Source organism: Lolium rigidum, chromosome 5, assembly GCF_022539505.1.
Source record: "Lolium rigidum isolate FL_2022 chromosome 5, APGP_CSIRO_Lrig_0.1, whole genome shotgun sequence".
Classification (NCBI taxonomy): domain Eukaryota; kingdom Viridiplantae; phylum Streptophyta; class Magnoliopsida; order Poales; family Poaceae; genus Lolium; species Lolium rigidum.
In genome coordinates this window covers 269,926,873-269,954,422 of record NC_061512.1, presented here as the reverse complement: position 1 = coordinate 269,954,422, position 27,550 = coordinate 269,926,873, and the positions used below count along the sequence as shown (strand labels likewise).

The 27,550-nt window shown below is 42.1% G+C and overlaps 1 protein-coding gene across 1 annotated transcript in view; it reads left to right on the top strand.

Moving 5' to 3' along the window:
- The first annotated feature begins 24,350 nt into the window (after positions 1-24,350).
- Positions 24,351-27,550, top strand: part of LOC124657690 (fatty acyl-CoA reductase 1-like) — a 23,001-nt gene continuing 19,801 nt past the window's right edge. The window contains exons 1-7 of the mRNA XM_047196204.1: positions 24,351-24,523; positions 24,688-24,791; positions 24,947-25,149; positions 25,691-25,791; positions 26,169-26,367; positions 27,022-27,183; positions 27,264-27,420. Of these exons, the coding sequence (XP_047052160.1) occupies positions 24,445-24,523; positions 24,688-24,791; positions 24,947-25,149; positions 25,691-25,791; positions 26,169-26,367; positions 27,022-27,183; positions 27,264-27,420 (1,005 nt within the window). The 5' untranslated portion in view covers positions 24,351-24,444. The remainder of the gene's footprint in view (positions 24,524-24,687; positions 24,792-24,946; positions 25,150-25,690; positions 25,792-26,168; positions 26,368-27,021; positions 27,184-27,263; positions 27,421-27,550) is intronic.

Genomic DNA, 27,550 nt, shown 5'->3' with positions numbered 1-27,550 from the left:
GTTAAAGTAAAACTTTGACTACTTTGGGTAAAGTTAAATATTACAAAGTTTGACATGGAGTAATATAAAACAGAGGAAACATCATCAAATTTAAAATGTTTTATCTCATGGATCGGAATGACCATTCGTATGCTGTCTTCACCTTGAAACTAGACCCATCTCGTTTTCCCACTTCATAGCTGCAACAAAACGATTTAGTACTAGTTTGGCAACAGCGTTTATAAAAAACTGGAGTTTCACAAAATTCTAGTATTTAACTGCTTGGGTAAGCAATACTTTAGTTTAAGAAAAAGAGGTTCGAAGTTGTTTTTCCATTTCCTCATGTTTTGAGATACTGAGTTTTTAATACCATAGTTTTAGTCACAGTTAAACACATTAAAGTATTTAAAATTCTGATTCTAAGAAACTGTAGTATTACTAAATTTATTCATAAATATGTGGCTACCAAATAAGGCTTAGACATTGATAGTCATGTTTATCACATTGTAGCTTGCTGCAAAAAATGATTAATAACTTGCACCTTGTAGCTTCAAATAATATATAACATGCTGAAAAAAGTTCAACAAAGTGATGAGGTCATGATTCCTGAGTACACCCACCACCAATGAAGGCAAACAGAGATTAGCATAGGGCCCGTGTACAAAAGACAAAACTAACCCTAGAAGCAAACTTCGGCACACAATAATCCAGTTTTAAAAATATTTTAGGAATTACCCTTTTTGCATAGTGTCTGCCATGAGGGTGCTACATTTTAAAAAATTCACAAAGCACTTTGGGACGGTATGGTTCTCCAACTTGGCACAATCCAATACATGTTAGCATAGTGTGCTCCGTAGTCCGGGGCTCTATGCCCTAAACACATAACTTCAAAGCTATGTACATTGTTTTATCTAGAAACCAAAATGGCAAGGTTCTTTTCACTATGGGTCACAACTTAAATTATATTTTTAGTGCCACTGGTCTCATGATGGTTTTACAAGTAGAGAATATTCCATGAATTATTTTCTTATGTTGGTTTGTTTTTTAATGTTTAGATGATTATGTAAATGGGATTTTCAATGAGGATTGAGATCAAAATCTAGACCAAGAGGAGTAACTTGTTGGTCCAGGAAATCACCCACTTTGGCCATGCTTCACCAATAGTTTTTTTAATATAAATGTTTACAAGAACCACCGACGATTAGAAGATGGTTCTTACAAAGGAAATATTGGAAAACACAACTAGACCAAAAGACATTGTGCTGAAAGATCAAATAATTCAACATTTTATTTCCAAATTACCTTACCGAAAGATTATTTGGAGAATTATTCACATGTCTTTCAGCATTACTTCACCGAAGAATATCATAAATCTATTTACAAACCGGTTAAATGATATTATAAGAAAGTAAAAAGCCAAATCTGAGTTCAAGTTTGTGCTTTACTTTGGGGTATGTGGCATGTGATGAATGAATTTTTCTTTAAAGATCGTAAAACACTTCCTTTTATCACGTCATCCCTTTGGCTACTCATTGGGCCCGCTCGGGGTGATGTATGATAGATGGCTACCGGGTTCTTTTCAAAATAGTTTCTCGCGGCGGCTAGCGGGTTGATGGAAAAAAATTAGATGATGTTAAGGTGTTTTTTTTGTTTTCCTTTTTTATACTATTGAACCATGTATCCACCTAGTGTGACACTTGAGATTTCCTATGTTTTGATACTCAAATTTTAGTAATGCAATAAACATGTTTATAATAAATTTATGTCCCCTGAGATGTCCTTAGTTTAGATGGCTATACACATCAATCGATGTAGAGTCGAAGGCTATTTCCCCTTTTTTGAAAAAATAAACATGTTTATAAATAATTTACAAAATGCATGTTACTTTATTGAAATTAATTACATGCTTAGTATTGACCAAGGAAATTTCTACGATCTATTTGATGATTGTAATACTTTAATACCTTAACCCTTGTTAACTTTAGCTGCTATATGCCGCACAGATCGTGGTTGTCATTGTCTGCTTAATATGCATATATATGCTACTCCCTTCCTATCTAGATATAAGCCATATAGTTTTTGGCATGAAAATTAAATAACGCACATTGAGAGAAAATTATACCGTGTTCGGGTGGGAGTAACCCTAGGAAATTGACGCGAGCTGATAGAGGATTTTGCATATGATAAGTAAACATAATCAAATATCTAATAATACTGTCCATACAAGTGGTGCAACGAAATAGACCTTCTATATATTCTGGATTTTTCTGCAAAAACTATATGACTTATATCTAGGAAAGAAGGGAGTATTAAGATAGGACTACAACTTCGGGTTGCTGGATCGATGCAATCTGGGTGTACCTGATCAATCAAAAATTATCTACCTTTCAAATCACTTTGCTTCAAGTTTTGATTGGAATCTCACCAAAACTTGAAATTAACTACGAAAATTGATGATGTTTTTTTTGTAAAACTATTCTTTCTGGCTTTTCTGCGGAGGAAACAAAGGAAATAAATTCAAGAAAAATAACAGTGAAGGTATTATGCGCTAGAAGTCCAATGGGTCAAACAGGGACGCCAACAGAGCAATAAGGTACCAGAGAGGGCCTATGGCGTGGTGGTACTTCCTGGCCGCATGAGGGTGGTCCATTGTGCCCCGGTGGCTCATAGAGCCTTCTCCTTTCGCATAACCCTACATATACGAGAAAACCTAATCGTCCCAAGGTTGCAGAGCTTTTGGCAGCCTAGAGCGTGTTATCACCAGAATTTGACCGAGTCAGAGGTGGGCCACGATCAAGATGGACTTGAAGATATATACATGGAAGAAATACGTGAATCGGCCTTTTATACCAAGTTGGGCTTAATTGCCCGTGTATCTGTAACATATTAGATCGCATCTTAGTCTAGAAGTTAGAATCTTACCCGTGCACGGTTTAGTGCACGCCCACCTTAGAAAGTCCCCTGGACTATAAATATGTATCTAGGGTTTATGGAATAAACAACAACCAACGTTCACCACAAACAAATCTCGGCGCATCGCCAACTCCTTCGTCTCGAGGGTTTCTACCGGTAAGCACCATGCTGCCTAGATCGCATCTTGCGATCTAGGAAGCGTAATGCCTATCCCCGTTGTTCATGCGTTGCTCGTGCTAAAGCCTTTTTGATGGCGAGCAACGTAGTTATCTTAGATATGTTAGGGTTAGCATTGTTCTTCGTATAATATGCTATCGTAGTGCGACCCTTGCATGTCTAGCCGCCCTTACACCTATCTTAGGTGTAGGGGCGGCACCCCGCTTGATCACGGTTTAGTAGATCCGATCCGTTACGGTTGCTCCTTGCTTCGCAAGGATTAGTTTAATATCTGCAATAGTTAGGCCCTACAAAGGGTTGGAGGATCCAGCAGCGTGTAGGGTGAAGTTCGCTAGCCCTAGAAAGGATGTTCCGAGGATCAACCTCGTGTTGGTTTTTAGGCCCTGTCTAGGATCGGCTTATGATCACCGTACGCGAGCGCGAGGCCCAATCGTGAGTAGGATGATCCGATTATGCGGTGAAAACCCTAAATCGTCGTAGATCTCATCAGCTTTATCTTGATCAAGCAGGACCACCATATGTTCGGACACCTTGTTCGAATCATGGGTGGATCGGCTCTTTGAGCCGATTCACAGGATAACCTGAGAGCCGATCGAGGCTCGTATTTAATGTTTACGTGTGTGCCCTGCAGGAAACTAAGCGAGGCATCATCCAACACCTTCCCGACCGGGTATAGGTCAGGTGGCACGCCCTTGCGATAGCATCGGACGTGTGACCAGGAGGCTTTGCGGGCCGTCGCTCTGAGGGACTGGGGCCAGCCGCAGCCCTAGTTGTTCCCGGCTCTACTGTGTTGCCCGTCGCTGCCCGCCGGTGGGTTTCTGACGTCAACACATTCTGGCACGCCCGGTGGGACAATCTTCAACATCCACCACATCGCCATCTACATCCGAGATGGCGGAAAGCACTCCGGTCAAGTATGAGGATCTGCCTGATGAGCTCAAGAAGAAACATGACGAGATCAAGGCAACCCTCGAAGCCGACCTCATCGGCTCTTTCCACAGAACCCGCTCCCATGGCGTCGGTGGAAGGGGTTCTCACCGAAGGCGCACTCGATGGAGTGGACCTGTCCGCTCCGTCGAAGAACGCACCAGGTCGCTGCGTCGGGAGATCAACTACATGGTGGCTCATTCGCCGCACCGCCACTCGAAAGCTTCGGTGAACACCTTGGAGCGTGTCGCTCCGCGCGTGGTCCAGGAAATCATGAGCCACCGGTATTCTCCGTCGGGACCAGCTCGGGGACTTTCACGGGAGAGATGCCACTCCAGTCCCATCCACCGCTGCCGCTCGCATGGGCAGCACCAGGAGTGCCGAACTCATCGGCATACGTCGTCTACAAAATTGGTGGTGATCCTAGTGACTACCAATTCCTACCTGAGGCGCCCAAGGAGATCCCGCACGGATACACGTGCGCATACATACCAGACGGCAACACCTGGGCACTCTCGAACCAGGCTGCGACAGCAGGAGCCTCTGGAACAGCAGGAGGGACGTCAGGAGCAGATCTTGAGAAGCAAACGTGGCTAGCTAAGTACGCCACTCCGACGAACCTCCAGAGCCCAGCTCCTGCGGTTGGCTCGAACTCGAAAAGCAAGCATGGCTGGCCAAGTATGCCACCCCGGCGAATCTTCAGGGTCCATCGCCTTCGGCCATCACCGCGGATGAGATTTGTACGATCCTAAAAGACCAGTTCGGCATGATGCCGAAAAGGAGGGCAATCGGCTATACCAAGCCGTACCCCAACGAGTACGAATTGATTCCGCTACCTCACAAATATCGGCTCCCTGACTTTACAAAGTTTAGTGGATCGGATGGTTCCAGCTCCATCGAGCATGTGAGCCGATATTTGGCACAGCTGGGCACTATCTCAAGCATCGGACGAGCTGCGTGTGAGGTTCTTCGCACAGTCCCTCACAGGATCGGCTTTCGGGTGGTACACATCGCTGCCACCGAACTCAGTCCGGACTTGGAAGCAGATTGGAAGAGCAGTTCCACCTTCAGTATCACTCAGAAGCTTCCGAGGCTGGTATTGCCGATCTTGCACAAGTACGACAGAAGCGCGGGGAAACCGTGGCAGAATACATCCAGCGCTTCAGGACCATTAGGAACCGATGCTATTCGGTTCACGTAAGTGAAAAAGAAGCAGTCGAGCTGGCGGTGGTGGGTCTCTCATCATCGATCAAGGACGTGGCCTCCCAAGCAGACTACCCTTCATTGGCGCACATGGTGCGAGGCTGTCGGCATATGAACAGCGCCACCCGGATGTTTACCAGGATAAATTCAAGCGTGCGGTGACCCCGGTTGAGGCGAGACGAGGATGAAGGTGCTGCGGGAGATCGAGAGGTAGCAGTGGCTGAATGGACTCGAGCGGCAGGCCCCGTGTCCCGCAAATGGGTGAAGCCACAAGGCCCTCCAAAAGGGTTCGACTTCGACGTGACCAAAACCGAGCAGATTTTTGATCTCTTGCTCACGAGAGAAGCATATAAAGGTACCCGAAGGCCACAAGATCCCCACGGTGCAAGAGCCGAACGGAAAGTCATACCGCAAGTGGCATAACACGTTCACCCACACCACCAACGACCGCAGGGGGTGGCGGCAGCAGATCCAAATGGCGATAGAAAATGGACGGTTGATTTTCAACCAGTACGCCATGAAGGTCGACACACACCCCTTCCCCGCCGTTAACATGGTGGAGTACACTTACCATGGAGGGTGCCAGCCGGATTTATCATGCAATATCAACATGGTAGGACCCGGACACCACTCTGGTAAGGACGGAGATGAGGGCAACTGCTCTCATAGCAAAGATACAGAGGAAGCCGCTCCACGCGATCGGCTCCGCCAAGACGGCAAGCGCTATGTCACAGAGGGAGAAGTGAAGAACATAAGATATCAACGACCTCTCTCTGATCACCTCCTCAGCAAGTATGTGAGTCAGTATGACCAACGCCGGCGACACAACGACGACGATGAAGAAGATCGTCTGGCTAGGGACGACAGGAGACGTCGTCGGCATGATCACAACGAGGAGCGATACGAGCGCCACACCAAGGAGAAGTCGAGGGAGCAAGACGACGAGGATAGGCACTGGGACTGTCCCTTCTTCAGACACTGCTGGGATTCAGGAATGAACCGATTGCCCACAATCGGCAATTGCCCAGAATGCAACCAGAAGAAGAAGGAGACAGCCAACGTGTCCGTGTTCAAGCGCCTAGGGCCTCTCCCGCCACAAAGCAAACGGCTGAGTCACCTCGGTTGGAAGATCTCGAGGATTCCGAAGACGGGGGAGAAGAAGAAGACAGGTACCACCGGTCAAGGTGGTGCCCTGATGGACTCAGCCGTTCCCAAAAGCGCAGGGTTCAGCGATTGCGCGGCCTGGAGGAAGCCGAAAGGTTATACTTGCATACGCTAAGGAAGGCACGACCTGATCTGGCTGCAAAAGTTCAGCGAACCCTGGACGAAGAAGGTCGTCCACAAAGAAAAGAGTGGCGCCCCAAGCAAAGGAAAGCCGATGATGAAACATCGGCTGGCACAAACATGGTGCTCGTCCTTCCGACGAAGCTTAGCGCTCCACGATTACACGATGCACTCAAGGTGGGCGACAGCAAGCGCACCAACATGATAAAGTCAGAGATTGGGCTGGTCTTATCCACCGGCCTGACCAAGTAGCGAGAACAGCCCAATGAGCAAGTATGGCGAGGCTGATCCTTGTGATCGGCCCCAAAAAGTTTATGGAGGAACATTACAAAACCTTCATCGAGCAAACAACATGGAGGCCGATTCCAAGCAATCGGCCAAAATTATCCTCAACATCCGTCCTGCCTTGGTTCAACGCCAATCTAATAGGAGACGGATTTACGTCGGCTGATGAGCTGAAGGGAGTGCACAATGGTCCTAGCAGAGCCGACGTTCACATTGAGTGCATGGGCTAATCATAGAGCCGATTTCAGCAGTTACCTGGCAGAATCGGCTCGGGGGGCACCCAGGTGGATAAAACACGAGGATGCAAACACGAGGATACAGAGATAAAGTGTCTTCCCAATGCCCAGCAGCTCAAGATATCCTTCGATGATGGGTATTGAAGTATGGGGGCCGATACATAAATCGGCCGTAAAAAATTCAAAAAAAATTTAAGCACAGCCGATGCAGCAGACATCGACTTAAGGATATAAAGCCGATGCATGACCATCGACTCAAGAGGTATAACTGTTGTAATCAGAGGGTCAATGGAGCAGGAAGTGGGCCACGAAGAGAGACTCTAATGGAGGAACTCCTCAATGGAGTGGTTTAAATGGCTCGGATCCTCTCTTCAAGAACAATGCCAAGAGCAGCATGGACGTGCAGATCAGGTTAAAGGTGGGATCGGATCCACCAAAGGAAAGGAGCCGATCCGACCTGCAAGGGCAACGAAGTGGACTGAAGAAGCTCGGGGGCAGCTCACCCCGAAGATTCTCTCGCTCGGGAGAGTCGATCTTGTTGGGAATCGGCTGGCTATGCATGATAGTTCTCTCGGACATGATCTAGCCCAGGTCCATTTGTCCGAATGGCATGCCCTCGCCTCCGTTTCGACTTGACCGAGACTCGGGGCAGCTGGCTCGGTGGATGCTCTGCTTTGGAAAGCCGATTGGGTGGCCATCGGCTAGTCCTGCGCCGCGATTTTCGTCAGGGGTGGTGATCCGGTGGAACTCAAATTCATTGTTCAAAAGGACAAAGGATAGTTCGTGAAGGCTTGATGCGCTGACATCGACTTTTTGAGGTTTGGCCAAGATTGCAGTCACCCCGTGGTCGAAGAAAGGAAGGGCGGATTATGAGAGACCGATGCGTGGCCATCGGCTCATTGAGAATCGATTTAAAAGAAGTCGGCAAAATCAAATTGGGGAAACTTCTTCATTCATAAACAGGATTTCTTACAGAGAAAGAGCCGATTTCTCAAAGAAGGAAGAACAAAAGAAGGGTCTATTGACCAATCTACTACCGCTAGGCCTACACTAGTAGATCCTAATCTACGGGCCATCGCTGCCCTCGTCGTCATCCTCGCAACTCTCATCGGCACTACGCCGATGGGCTCCTCGTCGCTACTCCCGTAGCCCTCTACGGGAGCTTCATCCCCGTCTTCATCGTCGCCGCCGTCGTCGTCCCACCACATGCGGAGGCATTTCGCAGGCGGGTAGCCCTCGAGGGAGTCGTCGTCTTCGTCGTCGTCTTCCTCTTCCTCTTCTTCGAGAGGTGGGGCAGCCGTCCCGGGGGAACCGGTCGTCCTCGCTTTCCGACTCCGGCTCCCCGTCGGCAAGGAACCGAAGATTCTTCATCCCCGCTCGGTCGGGGACCGGTCGTCTTCGGACCGAGATGGAGGAGGCGTGGTCTTCCGGGTCCCATGCTTCGGGGCGCGGATGTCCGGCGGCGTCTCGCGGGGAGGAGGAGGACCCGTAGGAAAGCTCGAAGGAGGAAGAGGAGGAAGAAGACATGGTGGCACATGAGGGTTTTTGGGTGCTAATGCGAGGAGGACGAAGGAGGAGCAAGCTTATTAGAACGGTTAAATAAAAGGGGTTATGAGGGAGATTCAATGCCACAGCAGTTTCCGAGGAGATGATGCCCAACAGGAAAATTTTGCGGCCACGTGGAGAAGTGGAAAGGGCAAGGCATCATGATGAAGGATTCTGTGGCGGTTTCTGTTCTGCCACGACATGACCCGACGAAAGAAAGCATAATGATTTTGGAAATGTCATTTCGAAAACCAGGGGGGCATGTGTTATCACCAGAATTTGACCGAGTCGGAGGTGGGCCGTGATCAAGATGGACTTGAAGATATATACATGGAAGAAATACGTGAATCGGCCTTTTATACCAAGTTGGGCTTAATTGCCCGTGTATCTGTAACATATTAGATCGCATCTTAGTCTAGAAGTTAGAATCTTACCCGTGCACGGTTTAGTGCACGCCCACCTTAGAAAGTCCCCCGGACTATAAATATGTATCTAGGGTTTATGGAATAAACAACAACCAACGTTCACCACAAACAAATCTCGGCGCGTCGCCAACTCCTTCGTCTCGAGGGTTTCTACCGGTAAGCACCATGCTGCCTAGATCGCATCTTGCGATCTAGGCAGCGTAATGCCTATCCCCGTTGTTCATGCGTTGCTCGTGCTAAAGCCTTTTTGATAGCGAGCAACGTAGTTATCTTAGATATGTTAGGGTTAGCATTGTTCTTCGTATAATATGCTATCGTAGTGCGACCCTTGCATGTCTAGCCGCCCTTACACCTATCTTAGGTGTAGGGGCGGCACCCCGCTTGATCACGGTTTAGTAGATCCGATCCGTTACGGTTGCTCCTTGCTTCGCAAGGATTAGTTTAATATCTGCAATAGTTAGGCCCTACAAAGGGTTGGAGGATCCAGCGGCGTGTAGGGTGAAGTTCGCTAGCCCTAGAAAGGATGTTCCGAGGATCAACCTCGTGTTGGTTTTTAGGCCCTCGTCTAGGATCGGCTTATGATCACCGTACGCGAGCGCGAGGCCCAATCGTGAGTAGGATGATCCGATTATGCGGTGAAAACCCTAAATCGTCGTAGATCTCATCAGCTTTATCTTGATCAAGCAGGACCACCATATGTTCGGACACCTTGTTCGAATCATGGGTGGATCGGCTCTTTGAGCCGATTCACGGGATAACTCCGAGAGCCGATCGAGGCTCGTATTTAATGTTTACGTGTGTGCCTCGCAGAAACTAAGCGAGGCATCATCCAAAACCTTCCCGACCGGGTATAGGTCAGTGTGGCACGCCCTTGCGATAGCATCGGACGTGTGACCAGGAGGCTTTGCGGGCCGTCGCTCCGAGGGACCGGGGCCAGCCGCAGCCCTAGTTGTTCCCGGCTCTACTCGTGTTGCCCGTCGCTGCCCGCCGGTGGGTTTCGACGTCAACGGAGCGCCATCACCATCGCGATCAAGATTTTGTGGGCCGTATTGATCTCTCTCTCCATGTCTGGAGAGGTGAATTTCGATTCCATCATCACCACTATCATGGCCGAGACAAATATTCATCAACATGTATTCATCTTCCTTCCATCATCATGTGTGAGTAGTTCTATGTAGCCTTTTCCGGTGGATGGCAATTAAATGAGATTGATCACGCATAGCTATGGAATTTGTTGATGCTTGTCTTGAGAATATTCTAGTACGAATGTTGTTGCACCTATGCTATGCATAATTCTTGTTGCTATGACCCGAGTAACATGATTTTGGTATTGAACTTGTTTTCCCATCATATGTTTGGCATTTATCTCCCATCATAGTATGAAGTGTGTTTCCCTACGGTTCAAGAATGACACAAACAAATCGAGACAATCTCCGATCAATAATCACTAGAGTGTTATGGAGAACAATAGTGACGCTCGTGTATTCTACGAAGATGTGATCGACATTTGAACCATTACGTCAAATCTCATTCCCTTTGTTTCTTCGATACTCGCAATCATCGGAGACTTGATCATCGATATCGTCATACCTAGTTCGATCTCATTACCGATAAGGCTATTCAACTCGATGTAATCTCACTGAGTGGGCCTATAGTATTTTCCCGCCTCAACCCATTCCATTGGAATACCTGAGAAGCACCTTAATGACCACCCTCTTACGATGTGGTGATTGATGATGTCTAAGAAGCCGCCGATGATAGTGATTAGGTATGGTCTCACGGTCTAAAGATTAGATTACTATGCTTTCATAAATATCGTAACGTGAACTTAGTGACTTGAACGTGTTAAAATACTTATATTTGGAAATGTCCATCATATCATTGACTCAATGATATGAATCTATTGTCAATGACGTGTGTTTCCATGATCAGGAAACATCGATCATCGAATCACAATGAACTAATTTGTGAATGCTCACTAGGGGCCCTGGTTTTGTTTACAATAGCACACATGTATCAATGTTTCCGATGAATATTGTTATAGCATGGCACAAAACTATTATGAACTATTGATATATAATAATAAACACTCTTTATTATTTCCTCTAGGGCACTATATCCAACGGTCTCCCACTTGCACTAGAGTACAAATAATTCAGCTTGCATTTTGTTACTAATCATAACACCATATTTCATATGTGTGCTAATGATCATGCGTGCTCGTGGAGAGAGGTTGTTAACAGCCCGAATTGTTCAGATTCGTATATTCTTTGCAAATCGTTAATGTCACTTAATTTGACATTACTCTATCATCAATATTAATTATTCTGCAATTATGCATTTGGTAAAAGAGTGAGACTTTTCTTCCTGTGTGCATTATGACTTTCTCGTTATGACGTTTCATTTTGTTTCATGGACTTCCACTTTCTTTTTCATGCACACCGGAAAAACACGCTTTTATGAAATTTGAACTTTATCAACCAAACTATCAATGTACATATTTAATGGCAGTGCATCCTTCAATGTCTAACCATGTTTCTCTCAACGGATGGCTTTCCATACGTGCGATATTTCCAATCTTCTAGACGCTACTAGGAAAAGTTCTATAGCCGCAAACATTATTGCCCGCGCACTAAAAAATGTGCCCGCCGGTGCTAAATAGTACCGGCGCACCATGTTTCCGCCGCGCCGGTGATGACCCAATACTGCCGGCGTAGAAAAAATTTAGTGCGCCGGGGATAAGGGTGAACCAGGTTCCAGGCGAAGTTCAAAATCGAGGCCACCTTATCGCCGCACACCACCATGTACGTGCGCCGGTGGTAATTTTCTTACCACCGGCGCATCTACATAGTGGTGCGCCGGAAGTAAGGGGAGATGCAATTTTCCCGCCCTACACCCACCCACCCCCGCCGCCCCCGTGGATCGCCTTTTCGCATTCGAAAAAATAAAATCCTTTGAACTGCCCATGTATTAATGTAATCTAGTTTTAAAGAAAATTTTAAAAATGAATTTAGTTATATTATGCAAAATGGCGTCATCTTTCGGTAAAACAAGATTTCTGGCTGCATACGACCTTCGATAAAACACTTTTTTATATCAAATTTATCTACGGCCGTTTGGAAAAAAATTTGGATTCGGTAAATTCAAAACATAAAAAGGACTTTTTTTCAGGATTTAGATTTAGATAAAAAATAGGAAATTATTGTCGGCGCACCACCATATTTGGTGCGCCGGCAGTAAGCTATGCAATATATACTCGAAACTAGCCCATGGTCCTCAGTTTCCCCTTTTCCTTCTCTTGTCCTCCTCATCCTCCTTCTCTTCTACACCGATAGCCTTCTCCCGCTGATGTGGCGACCCACTCCGGCAATCCACTCATCCGCATGGCCTCCTCCCCGCACCGACGGCCACAACATCCTCCGGCCTCCTCCACCACCTCTCGGCCTCCTCGACGTCCCTCCGGCCTCCTCCACCACCTCCGGTCTCTTCCATCACCTCCGTCCTCCTCCACCACCTTCGGCCTCCTCCACTTCCTCCGGCCTCCTCCACCTCTCGTTCTACTCCTCCTCCTCCTCCTCCTCCTCCTATACCGGCGTGGCAACCTCGGGAACTTCCGGCATCGTCCCGCACCTCCTACACCGGCGCTAAAACGACAACCACGGTTGACGAGCTAGATCTAGATCTAGATCTAGATTTGAATTTTTTTTGTTTTCTTGTATAACTTACCGACGGTGCACTAAACAGTAAGGCCGGCAAACTATTACCACCGGCATGTTCCCCACCGGCGGGCTCTAGTGCGCCGATAATAAGCCTTTTCCTAGTAGTGAGATCACCACAATTTGCATTTGCGTAAAAACTTACTGTCAAGTTCACCGTCCTTTACAGATTTAGAAAATATTCTTAGATCTCCCTAGATACTGAAAACAAAAACTCTAAAACTATTTCAGTGATTAACTCGGAAATCACTTTTGAACATATGTTCTTCTTCCTAACAACTTGGGTCACATTATCTCGTGTACATAACATGGTTTAATGATAGAACCATATGACTGAAGCATAAGGGATGTAACCCATCCCTTTCTCTCTGATGTAACAATAATCGGAGCACCAAGATCAACTCAATACTTAATCTAGTTATACAAGTAAGAACTACTTCTTAGCTTGTTTTATTCCAAACTTTTTCAGAATCCAAAACATGAAAGTATGTCTTTGATGAATTGTTTTTGTTCACTACAACTTAAAAAGAGAGTAGACAAGTGAACCCATGAACCCTGGTCCATTTAAAATCATTAGAAACACATTTCCAACATTTTTATCATACTTTACATTTACTGCAATTTATTAATTTGAAAATACCAAAAATACTTTCTCCACTTACGTACACACACACAAAACCCAAAACAATTATCATTTTATTATTTTTATTTAGCTTGTTTTGCTTGTTTATTTACTTTACTTTATTTTTCTCTCTATTTACTATTCCTAATACGAAACCTTATACTGGACAACCACACGGTGGAGTTGGGACACAAGGCAAAACTTTACTCTCAGGATTGCTAGAAGAGGAGAAAAGAAAGAAACTCTAGCCAATTCTCCGAGATTTAGATATAAACACTCGAGTCACCCTTGTGGGAAAAAGACGCTTGCTACAATATTTTACATTTGAAGTTCTAACGAGTTGGTACACACGGAGTTTTTGCCATCAATTACACATTATTTTTTTAGAGAAAAACATGTGCTGATGTAAAGCAAACGTTTTTTTTTTTGAAAGAAAAACCATATGAGATGTTGTAGACATTGGATGTGGGCGGAGGCTTCCTGGTGTTTTTTTTTATTTTTGTTCGTTAGAGATTGTTCGCTCACACATACAAAAGTTGTTCCGTGTGCCAATCTTAAAAGGTTCAGTATGTACTAGCCAACAAAAAGATCAACCATATATAGAAACTTCCTGGTCAGCCTCATCATTGTTCATCGGCATTTGCAATCGAGCAATATTGTTGGATTGCTGACCGTACGCTTAGAAGATTGTTAGACCATTCATATTATTCTGGTTTCCATTCTTATGAATATGAATAGTAGGTTTTCCACATTGCACAATTTTTTAAAGATAAATCATAATATATTATGCAAGCAAGCCGTCTTATTAAAAACCTTTCAGTCCTCTTAGGTACCCTAGTAAGAAAAAAAGTGCGTAAGAAACTTACCGCTCCAAAGTCACAGAATGGTTACATCAAGCGGACAAAACCTATACTCTAAGGTGGCATCAAACCAAGATGCTTACACTCATCTACAACTAGATCCATTAAGGAAGGAGGAGTAGAACCATGAATCAGACCAGATCCACCACCTTTGCTAAGTTGCGCCAAGCTATGCGCCACCCCATTGCATTTGCGATCCACTTTTACCACTGTGATGAACTGATGTACCTTAAGAAGTTCCTGGCATTCAACGTAGTAAAGCCAACTTGCCGATCTACCAGGCGCAGGACTATTCAAAACGTTCACCAATCTCAAACAGTCCTTAGGACTATTCAAAATGTCCACCACCTTTCTACAGCACATAATAGTGTACGTATACTCGTATTTTACCATCGCTAATTATGTCTTAGCTAGTCCTTAGGCCCAAAGCTGTCAATAATCGAACGGGCATGGTCCATCTCTAGCAGTTTAGGCCATCGAAGCCCAATCGATCGTGCGGCCGTGTGCCTGCCAGACTGCTTAGAGCGCCTGCCGCTCCTCGCTGTTCCGGTTTTCAAATAGCTGACCTTGGCCGGCTTGTATAGGCACAAACACTACGGGAGAGCTGCAGTCTGCCGACGGCCGCCAACCGTCGGCACAACAAGGAAGGCCGTCGGCACAGGCTGTGCCGACGGTGATCGCTCGGCGTAGCATCGTCGGCATAGTTCCGGTCGGGATCGCCCGATCACCGTCGGCACAGACTGGCCGTCGGCATAGATTGCTGTGCCGACGGTTTAACCGTCGGCATAGTATTTCCAAATTTTCAAATTTATTTTCCAAAAAAAAAATTAAAATTTTGTTTTTTTAATTTTTTTTCTAATTTTCTTATTATTCTTTTTTACTTGTTAATCTTTCACAATCACACTTAGTCCACCTAATTTTAGGTCAAATTGCACTTGTAGTCAAACTTCCCAGTTGGTCACCCATCCTCACACTATTCCTACCCCAGCACGCTTAACTTCTTGGTTCTCTTCGGATGAGCTTCCATGAATGAAATGACAGACTTGTTGTTAATACTACCATATCAATCATATTAACCCTTTGACCGTGATGCCACACCTCTATATTTTTGAATTCTAAACAATCACTTAAGTAAACAACAATGAATATATATAAATAATAATAATATAGAATTTGGTAAACAATTAAATAATTTTATTTTTGTCTTTTTTATTTAATATGAAATAATTAATATCGAGAAATGCGAATTTGGCAAATAATATGTCTAAATTGATCGGAAAAATGAGAGGAATACAAATATGGCATCCATATCATATTTTGAACCTACAAACTTAATTTACCCAAAAATCATGAACATTAGATCAAGTACCTCTAGTTTAAATCCGATTGACTTTATCGGAAATGAGGTGGGAAACGGCCTCGAGATGACATAGTTTGCCAAAATAAGGACATATTTGGCTCATGTGTGGGCCCTATGATGTGAAGCAAGACTTCGAACGCGGATTTTTAATCCGACCCACGGGAGACCATCTTTTCATTTTTAGCATGCCCAAACGGCTTTTATTTGTGAAGCAGCTACATGGGGCGCATTTTAGTATGACATGAAACCTCCGTGTGATGATAGTAGACCACCTACACACCAACTATCACATGACATGTGCACGCATTAGATTTTTGGAAACACATGCGGCTTCCGGCGGTGTCCTGCCGAATCCGCTGGAAACTGACCGGATTTGAACTAGGGGTCAACTATCCATCGCTCCAGAAATTCCGAAAAAATATTTTTAGTTCTACGACACATCATTATATGTGCTAATTTTTTCCCGTTTAGTTTTTTCGTGAATGAGTGCACCCGCACAATCGGTACGGCGATACCGCATGTCCCGGGGGGCCTGTTTTGATCAGATGGCAATTTGAACGAAGTCAAAAAATCCCACGGAGCAGCGTGGTGTCATTTTACATGTCATAGTAACTATTCCGTTTTTCAAAACTGGGATACAGTAATTATTTTGAAAAACCCTTCACGAAAAGGCTATCACGTCGGGAGTTATATGGATTTTAGGTGAAATGAGGTGGGAAACGACCACAGCATGACATAGTTTGCCGAAACGAGATCATATTTGGTACGTGTGTGGTCTCTAGGATGGGAAGAAAGTCCCCATGTGCGGATTTCTAATCCGAACCACGGGCGACCATCTTTTCATTTTTAGCGTGCCCAAACGGTTTTTATTTGTGAAGCAGCAACATGGGGCGTATTTTAGTATGACGTGAAACCTCCGTGCGATGATAGTAGACCACCTACGCACCACCTATCACATGATATGTGCACGCGTTAGCTTTTTTTGGAAACCATGTGGCTTCCGTGGTGTCCCGCTGAATTCGCCGGAAACCGACCGGATTTGAACAAGGGCTCAACTATCCGTTGTTCCGAAATTCTGGAAAAATATTTTTAGTTCTACAACGCATCATTATATGTGCTAATTTTTGCCCGTTTAGTTTGTTCATGAATGGGTGCACCCGCACACCCGAGACGGCGATACCGCGTGTCCCGAGCCATGTTTTGGCCGGATGGCAATTTGAAAGAAGTCAAAAATCCTCACGGAGCCGCATGGCGTCATTTTATATGTCATAGTAACTATTTTGTTTGTCAAAACTAGGATCTGGCAATTATTTTGAAAAAACCCTTCGCGAAAAGGGCTATCACGTCCGGAGTTCTATGGATTTCAGGGGAAATGGGTTGGGAAACAGCCTCGGCAGGGCATAGTTTGGCGAAACGAGGTCATATTTGGCACGTGTGTGGGCCCTAGGATGGTAAGCAATACCCCATACGCGGATTTCTAATCCGACCCACCTGACGACCAGGTTTTCATTTTTGGCGTGTGTGAAAGCCATGAAACCTCGAACATTATAACTCATTTCTAAGAAGATTTGTTTAGGTATTTGAAATATTCCATTTTTTATATTTTTCTATGATAGATCTTGTTTTTCTGCATAATTTGATATATTATACTTATTTTTCTCAATTAGAATGATTTAGCTATGCTTTTTTGAAGACTCGCCGTGGAGAAATAGAAAAAGCTATGCCGACGTGTATAACCGTCGGCACAGTCTATAGTGAAAAAAATGTTATGCCGACGGCCAGGCTGGTCCCGTGCCGACGGCCGAAGTGTGCCGACGGTGACCGTCGCACTCTCCACCTGTACCGACAGACCAATTTAACGCCGACGGTCTTCCTTGTCGCCGCGTTCGGAGGCTCCCGTGCCGACGGCCCCGACATTTGGCCGTCGGCGTACAGCAATTCTCCCGTAGTGAAAACTTGCTTATATTTTGAAAAATAGAAATCTCACAAGTATCGTGATAGTACGATACAATTCTATGATACAATACTATTGACGGAAAATGGTACTCGCCTCGTATCTCTATACCGATAACCTTGATCAGATCTAGTTTTTCTTCAGCTTAGATATACATATACTTTGCCGGTCAGTAAATAAGAAATAATACAAATATATTTTCTCGTCCCATGAAACATGTCTAAGATTTATTAAAAATTTGATGTATCTAGATGCTATTTAGTGTTAAGATACATCTAAATTTAGATAAATCTCCGACATATTTCATGGGACGGAGTGAGCTGATTGCTTTTCCATGGCTATATATAGCTTCACTCTCCAATCTGACCTAGTAGCAAAATTTTAGGTCAAACCATTGGTTAGCTATTTGAACTTATACAAGTGTGGGGTACTAGCATTCAGTTTGTAGGTATTATCAATTATCTAAGTTAATATCTAAAACAATTTACACTCACATAATATTAGTGCTAAACATAGCGTTGATATGCTATTTTTTGGACTTAATATGTTGATATACTATACTTCACTTGCGATTACTGGACCATTATGCATACTGATTTTAGGAGACAAATATAATTACAGCACAAAGTGGCAAAATATCATGTGAAAAGGATATGACTTTTGATTCCATATGAGCACCGTTGCACATCTCACAAGAGAGTCAGGCATGTATGTCTAGTATTCAATATGTTTTGCAAGAGAAGGCAAAAGAAACCTTTGTGTTTAGATTGACAACATTATTTTGAGATTCTTTTTAAAGCTAGGCAAATAATGTACTGCCCCATTCCCTGCTTCTAAATTGCAGCCACTTCGAATGTCACGTCACTTCCAAAAACAAGTCATTTAACACGCCTAACTGAGACAGGAACCTTATTAGGGATTCAGGGGCAGCCTGGTATACTCAACTTCCATTACGTTCATTGGGCTGGGCCTCCATATTGTTCTTCTGGCCTGCCAATAGCTCGTTAAAGGACAAATCAATGTCCCTCTACCCGCACAGGGTTATCCGCTCAGTTAACATCAAGATCAACACATGAGGAATAAAAGGTGGCTGAACCACATTTCCCGGCAACGGGTGTGGGTCAACTCCATCTTCATCAGGTGGCCTCCCGCCATTGTTTGCTGCAGAATTTGAACAGAAAAAGAGTCCAAGATTCTTCTTCCAGACCTTCACCTTATGTCTGTCTAATACTCTTAGGCACTTCAATCAGTTCAGTAAATTTGACTTTAGCAATCTGGAAAATACATGTGAGAAAGAAAAACTGGGCTAGAGCTGTGTTCGAAAAGCTGAGCAAATAATTGGGCCGATGATCTTGTTGGTTGTGTTTCATATGCTGCTACTTGCCTTGCTTGTACTTTTTTCTGCTTATAATATCGCAGAACGTGATACATTAATAATAAATATGATGAGTAAAAAGACAATGTGCTGAGATAGTGCGTCTGTATTAAAATTGAACATTACTACTCGACAATAATGCATTATCATGTCCCCCAGCTATCCAGATATACTCCAGGTGCTCGGCTGTATCCATTAGTTAATTAGCCAGCCGAGTATATGCATATCCCTTCTGTCTGATTTCTTTTATAACTTTAAAGGGATTCCATATCTTACAACCCACAAATATGTGGGGTCAAACTCTAGGTGATCTTAGTTCGAAACATTGATTAATTGATTTGCGTCAGGTTTTGCATCTGTCTGCAGCGGTATGAATGGACTGGCTTGATGATGCAGTTCATGTAGAAGGCTGGGCTATCTAAGTATATTTGATCATATGTAAAGTACTATGTCAGTTAGGGAATTTAACACCATATATAGAGCCAATTCGTTTCGATCAAGAAAGTTCATAACTTATTTTCTTTAATAACTGCATGCAACAAAAGTTTCACACGCGTGAAAAAACAAGAGAAAAAAGAGCATGCATTGAAAGAGAAAAACGATAAATGAGAGAGACCTTAACAATTAATAAAAACTCTCTGGCCTTATAATCCCTAATGGAGAAAGTACTACTAACTCCAACTAATTAATGAAAATGGTATCGTGGCAGAGATAAACTTGTAGAGGGTTTGTTCATGGCAACCCATCATTCTTTATCTCAGCGTCCGAAATGCAAGATCTTTCACTGCATCGATTTCCACAGATTTCCAAGATAGTTCAGAGAATAATAAATGGTGGTTACATGTGGGTGGGTGGTCGTGTCTGGTGTATATAATTACTATTTTAGGAAACAACTCGTCGTGGCAATTGACTAGTCAGTATTGCGCGCTTGACTATTCTCTAGACGCCGCGCAACATGCGCATTGCATAAATTAATGATTATGTTCCGTAACATGGTGTCGTGCATGCCACCTTACATATTGTTTTAGCATTTTGAGGGATCGCATATCTTATAATTCACTGATACTACCTCTATCCCAAAACATAAAGCTTATATTATTTTTAAAAAGTTAAACTATATTAGGTTTTACTAAGTTTTTACTAAAAATAATTAACATGTCAAGTACAATTTAATATCATTAGATAGATAATAAAATATATTTTTATTTCGCAAAAAAAATATATATTTTTTCATATAGTATCTACAAAATATTATATTTGTTGATAGATTTTTCTAAAAATTTGATCAAACTTTACTTGGTTTGACCTTTCAAAAAATATACTACGTAAGTCTTAAGTTTTGGAATGAAGGTAGTATGTGTATGTGGTGAAACTCTACTTGATGTTAGTTCGAAAACATTGATTTATGCCAGGTTCACGTCTGTGTGCAGCGCCATTTATGTGATGGCTTCGTGCAGTACATGTAAGTTGGACCTATCTTGTGTTAATGTCTAAGCTATTATCATGTCTCTTAACTCCAAAAAAATATTGATGTGGCAGTTAATTAAGGAGAAGAGATGATTTAAATAACATAGGTGGATATATACCTTATCACAGTGCATACTATGAGAAAAGTTAATATCAAACATATCTTGTATACTACCCCAGCTCAGGCTTATAAGACCGACGCGTTTACTAGGTTGTCAATTTGACCAAAAGTTTGTAATTAAACTTTCACAAAATCAAAAGTTTGTAATTAAATTTTCACAAAAATTCAGATTGAGGCGGCTAGAAAGGATAGGGTGAGAAATAAATAGATGATTTCGTGTCGCTGGATCGAACAAGATCAATGGTAGGTAGAGGACAGATCTTCGTACATACCTCTGGATCAATCACAACGCACCACCCCCACTTACCTAATAAAATACCTTCTACACACAAGAATAAGTGCGTTTTCGGTATCTTAATCCTTATTTGTAGTTTTTCATGGATGCAGGTCACATAAGCTTGCGAAGGTTTCACTTTGTTTTTTTTAATTAGTTATGCTAAATTTAATGGAATCGGCAATAACTTCCATAACTTTCTAGGACAACCTAAGATTGTTTTCACAAACATGTAATAAATAATCTGTGTCGAGTAAGTGGTCTATTATGTTTCTACCATATTGTGTTTCACTTTGGGTTTGCCTTTTTGGTACATGCTTTACAAAAAAATCATTACTAAGAAAATAGTATAAAATAGGTCTTAATTAGCAGAAAATGGAAAATCCCTTCGTCCAATGTTTTTTTCATTCCAAGGTACACTAGTGTGAGAAATATGAACTCAATCAAACAAACTATTTATGCTTAAGGCCATTAGCTAGCTCATTCAAATCGAAAGGCATGCATCTTCGTATCAACTAGCTCATTTGTAAGGAGTTTTCGGAAAACCTTAAATGCCCATGTTTGAATGCTTTTAGGTGTTAGGTCACATAAAATAACTTCACTTGAAGGTTTTACATTTTTTGATTTTTTGAATTAGTTATGCCTCACCCTAGCCCTAAACCCAACAAATCGGCAAAAACTTCTATAAATTATTATGAAAGCATATTTTTTTATCTTCAAAATCAGGGTCATATGCACACCAAAACTTGTATGCTATTTTTTGTATCTTGGGGTGTTCCTCTTCCGGGGTACCATTTTGTTGGCCGTTTCAAAACCAAACCTAGTTTTGGCACTTAAAAGTAAAAAAATGGGGTTTCCGTGCATTAAAACACATCTTACTACCTAGATAAACATTGTTAGAAATTACAAAATACATGCGTGTGCAGAAATTTGACTTAATTTGACAAATTGTGCTATCGTTTAGGCTATGATCTACCTGCACCCCTTAACCCTAGGCCTAACTCTAACCACATAACCCTGACGAGGGTAAAAATGAGAATTAAAATAAAACAAAGGGTAGAACCAAGCACAAGGATGTCAAGCTCATCTTCGAGACGCCATCGCAGGGCGTTCGACAAGAACATCGTCGATAAGGAGGAGGAGGTAAGTTACGATTCACCTCCTCTACCCATGGTTTTCGATTAGTGTCAGATTCTTTTAATACTTGTAAGGATTGATGTGTAATTAGTGGTTGTGAGGGACTATTGCTAGCTAGGGTTTGGTTAGTGTTTTCTCAATAAAAAAGGTTTGGTTAGTGCTTAATTCATATCAATAGGTTTTTAAATTAGGGTCAGATTTGATTAATATTTGTTGATCCCTGGATTTTTGCTAGCTATGATTTCATTAGTGCTTGATTTATATCAATAGGGTTTTCAATTAGCGTCAGATTCGATTAATATTTGTTGATCTATGGATTATTTCTAGCTTATTTTTAGTGCTTGATTAGTGCGGTGGTATGGCTATAGTTATTGTTTTATATATGTGGACTATTCAATCATATTTCTGAATTATCTGCTTGATCCCTTGACTATTGTGTGTTATTAGCTGTCGAGTGGTATATGTTGCTTCCTTTGCTAGATATTTTATTAGTTGCAACAACTACATATTTGATTCACATGTTTATTTTGCATGTATCAAGTTAGTACTGATGATGTTGGCAGCGATGTCGAGTCGCGTCATAGGAAGGTCAGGGCAACTCTCAACAAGCTTAAGACGGGAAAGTTCGACAAGTACTAGAGTGAACCCTAGACTAGCTAGTGCCAAAAACAGTTGCCCATTCTACAAAAGGAGCGTACGAATGGACTTCCAAAGTGTCATGCAGCATGCCGAAGGTTGTAGACCCAGCCATATGAATGTTGGGAAAAATGTCGACCTCCCTAGCTTCATGGCCAAACACACGGCCTTCGGGATCTTCCCCAGGAAGAAATAGAACTAAGCTATTGAGCTTGGTCGTGTGTCTGCTCCGAAGGCCAAGTAATTATTGTGCATGTTTGTGTATGCTGATGCTTCAAAAGCAACATCTTTTGATAAACTCTATGTACGTTGTTTGCTGAGAAGCATTTGTGTTGAACCTCTAGCTTAATTAAATAGTTTGTGATGAACCTTACTTAATTAGTTGCTCATTATATGCTGGTATTTCTAGAATCTAGATGTTAAATTATATCTATATTTGTTTTTATACATGTTGGTGATGGATTTCCGATTTGGGGAAAGTTGAAAGGGTCTAGATTTTCTACCAAATTTGGCAAAATGGAAAGGATGAGGTGTGTGTGATGTAATAATAATCTTGAATAAATAAATAAATATTAATTTTTAAATTTATATTATAATTCTTTTTTAATTTTTTTAATAATTTTTTTTGGAAACCTGAAAATTTGATATCTAAAAATTGGCTAACTTTATGGTTAAGTAATAGTAATCTTTATGCAGGATGCAATTATTAATTTAAAAAATTAAAAATATAAAATCCTGAATTTCTAGCAAATACTAAAACCTGAAGAAATAGGTATGGAGACCCTTTAGTATCGGTTCTTTATACGAACCGGTACTAAAGGTGCAGCACTGGCCCCACCTCCACCTTAAATTTGGCGCGAATTCGTATCACAAACCGGTACTAAAGATCCCAATCGAACCGGTACTAAAGGTTGCCGGCGCCAAGATTAATGCAACCTTTAGTACCGGTTCGTAAGGAAACCGGTACTAAAGGTCAAATTCTTTGGCTAGTTTTCTACTAGTGTGTGACTTGTTGCATATATCTTTGCACTTTTTTTTAATCTATATAGTGCTTAAATAATGTCCAGCCGATGTACTGCTTAAATACTCTCTATAGGAGGAGTTCCGAACTTTTCCGGATGTTCTGAGTATTATGGTACGCATTAATAACTCTGACACTATAGAGGTTATGCCAGGTTGAAAATTGCACCCGTCTCAGGATCCCAGAGAAGGGGGTCAGCCAAGAAACAAAACAATATCTGCTATGAAAATTACTGAACATGGTGGAAAACAGGAACCGTCTCACCTGGCCATGGTAGCAGAGACGGTTTTTATTTATGGCCGACTAAAGGATCAGGTACTAGAGCCGCTTGACTGAACCGGCTCCCGAGCATGCGTGGCGGCGAAAAAGTGGTTTTGGGGGTACCCATTCACGTTTTCTGAAATGTGGTAATCCAAGATCTAATAGAGATGATGTCAGAGAGTAAAACACTAGAATTGTAAGCGGCATACAACTAAGCAACTAAGCTAACAATATTATTCTAATAAATATTACCAACATGACAAAAGGAAACTCCAGAATACCATTCATTCAGGGTATAATGTAATAAATAATAAACAGAAATTATACTAACCACATAATACTAATCTTCCTAATCAATAATCCTACAGATGCATAAACAAAAAACTGTACTTTTAAAACTGTTGGACACCTAGGTTAGCAAGAAAACCCCAACGTAACAGATATCACAATGATACACACCAGACTAGTCGAGGCATTCATTCCCTCATTCCAATAGTGGCGTGCACATGTCTCCAGCGATTATAAATACCAACCATACATCCCTTGCCTCAATCCAAGCAGAGCCACGTACGTCCTGGCCGGCGGGTCGCCTTCTGTAGCTTCCAAGAGAGACCAATTTGCTTGTTCCGCTAACCGATCTGGATCTATACATTAGAATAGCTGGCAATGGACACAGGTATGGTGACTGAGTGCTTCCGGAACAAGACCATCCTAATCACAGGATCCACTGGATTCCTTGGAAAATGTATGCACATATTTTTATATGCACTATATACATCAATTCTTTGCCTTGCATTCTATGTACATATACTGTAAATCAAATACATACGGTGTATATTTTTCGGCCGACATAACTACGCGGCCTATCGATGAAGATGCCCATTGATTAGTTGGCTTATATACATGCAGTGCTGCTTGAAAAGATACTGAGGGTACAGCCAGACGTGAAGAAGATCTACCTGCTGGTCCGTGCCCCAGATGATGCCTCCGCGGAGCAACGTATCATATGCCAAGTAAGTCGAAACCATGTCACTGCCTCAGACAAACGCAATCCGCAGATACAAATGTCATGCCTCATACGAGCAGGTTGCGGCCTTGCGTGTATACTTGGTAATTCCTCGCCTCCTTCTGTATTCATTTGTTCGATCGGTCTTAATATCCCCTGCAGGTGCTGGGGAAGGATCTGTTCAACACGCTGCGGGAGAAGCATGGCCTTTCTGGCTTCCAGGAGCTCATCAAAGAGAAGATAGTTTCTCTAGCTGGTGATGTCGGGACTCGAGACTTCGGGCTAGACAGCTCCAGAATGGAGGACCTGTGTGAGGAGATTGATATTATCATCCATGGGGCAGCAACAACTAGCTTTTATGAAAGGTAAAACAATTGTGTGATAACTTACGGCAAATACAAGTGAGTATATCATATGTTTATAAACGACACCCAACTACAGATATTTCAAGAAGAACTTCTATACATAAATTTCTATATATATATATATATGTATATATATATATCATATTTCTTTATATTTGCTGATAATAGTTTTCAAGCAACATGGCATACACATCATAGTACAAAAGTTATATTGATCTGGGAAGTTTGATTTTAATATGTTGTGCTATTTCAGAGAAACAAAAAAGACTAAATCTGATAAACTTTATATTCACATTGTATTTGCTACCACTTGTTGTTTTGTGTAGGCCACATACTACCTCTTGTCTACATATGTCCAAATCTTGACAAATCTAAGACATCTATTTATGGACAATCATTTCTAGAATTGCACTCTGCCTACATACAGTCTGTAATAGAAATAGCAGGTTGACATACTGCGAGGACAGAAGTAGAACGGTTATGCTATTACAGCTTTTTTGTTAACTGTTTTGCATGTTCATTAATTTTATTGTATATGCAGGTACGATGTAGCTTTGGCAACTAATGCATTAGGAGCGCAATATGGATGCGAATTTGCAAAGAAGTGTCCTAATCTGAAATTGTTACTTCATGTTTCCACAGGTACGCATGTGTTTATTCATATCTACAAAGTTGTCCACATAGTGCTTAGTCCATTGGAGCAGAACCAAATCAATATGATAAGTATATACCCTCCATCCCAAAATATAAGGCACGGTTTTTTTTGCACGGTCTTTGATGCACAACTTTGACAACAAATATATACAAAAATATATGGACTGCGAATGTGAAAATGGTATTGTTGCATTCATCTTTCAAAACATATAGATATGCAAATTTTGTGAACATATTATAAGTACAAATTAGAGTCAAAGTTATAAGTCATTGACTAGCGAAATTTAAGGGGCCTTATATTTGGGACGGAGGTAGCATATATATAATCAACTATAGTAACCATGTATTTTTTTTGTCTATATTAGCTTTTGTAGCTGGTACCCAAGAAGGACTTTTACTGGAGAAAGCACTCCAGATGGGTGAAGCACTACGGCCAGGTTACCACTTGGACATTGATGCTGAATTACAGCTGGTTGAGAAGGTTAAGACTGAACTCACAGCGGCTAAGAGTGGTAGCTCAGACCAATATGAGAAGACAACCATGAAAGAACTTGGCTTAAAGAGGTCTGACCAATCTAAATATGTTAGACCCCTTATTTTAAGAACATATATGACCCTTTGGATATCAGCATGTTATTCAACATGTAACTCTGGGACCTATGTTGGTAAAAACCATATTGCTGAATTCTGAAAAACAATTCAATGAAAAAATCAAAACATACTATCTTCCACATGACTAATGTATATAATTTTTTTAAGTGTTAGGATTCAAAGTGACCTGATTGGTGATCATATTTAGGCAGAGCTGATAATAAAATTATTGTGACTGTTATGTCATTATTAAGGTAGCTGTCATGTGTGTCACTCATATCAAATGCTGCCACCTTTAGACCTCTGGTTTGAACCATTTTAGATAATGACCCATGCCAACTTAAAGCGGTAGTTGGTTTTTTATGATTGCTACAAACTTTAAGGGGCCTTGTAGGATCTCTATGGATTTCAGACATTAATAAGTTATATATATGATTAACCTATGACAGGTAACACGTAACATTCACTAATTTTACTAAAACTGTACGAACTTTACACTACAAACTACTCTGGATAGTGTTATTTCTTTTAGAAAATGTTGATGAAAAGATATAGGAATCTAGTATTAGACAAAATTTATATATATGACAAGTCATTTTGATACTATCTTGTTCGTAAATTTTGAAGGGCTTCCCATTTTGGATGGCCAAATGTATATACGTTTACCAAAGCTATGGGGGAGATGTTACTTGAGCAGAAGAGGGAAGACCTTCCTGTTGTCATTATTCGTCCCACCATGGTAACCAGCACCTATCAAGATCCTTTTCCTGGGTGGATAGAAGGTGCAAGGTACGCTCCACATGTAAACATACTAGTAATTTGCATGTATCAATGTTATATGAATCTTGTGAAACTAATTACTGTTGTAGAATTACTGCACTACGTACATATCCAATATGGACAGCACCACAACAGAAAATAAGTTTCTACCCTTTTATCACCAGGACAATTGATGCTCTAATTGTTGCCTATGATGAACAGGCGTTCCCCTGTTTCCTAGGTGATCTCAAAGACACAATGGATGCGGTGAGTAATACACAATGATATTCACATGTACTAGCTATTAGTGGTGTAGACATGAGTAACATAACAGCCTGATTAATTGGATTGCAAGTTAAACTTGAGAGATACTGATAGTCCATATATATATATAGGT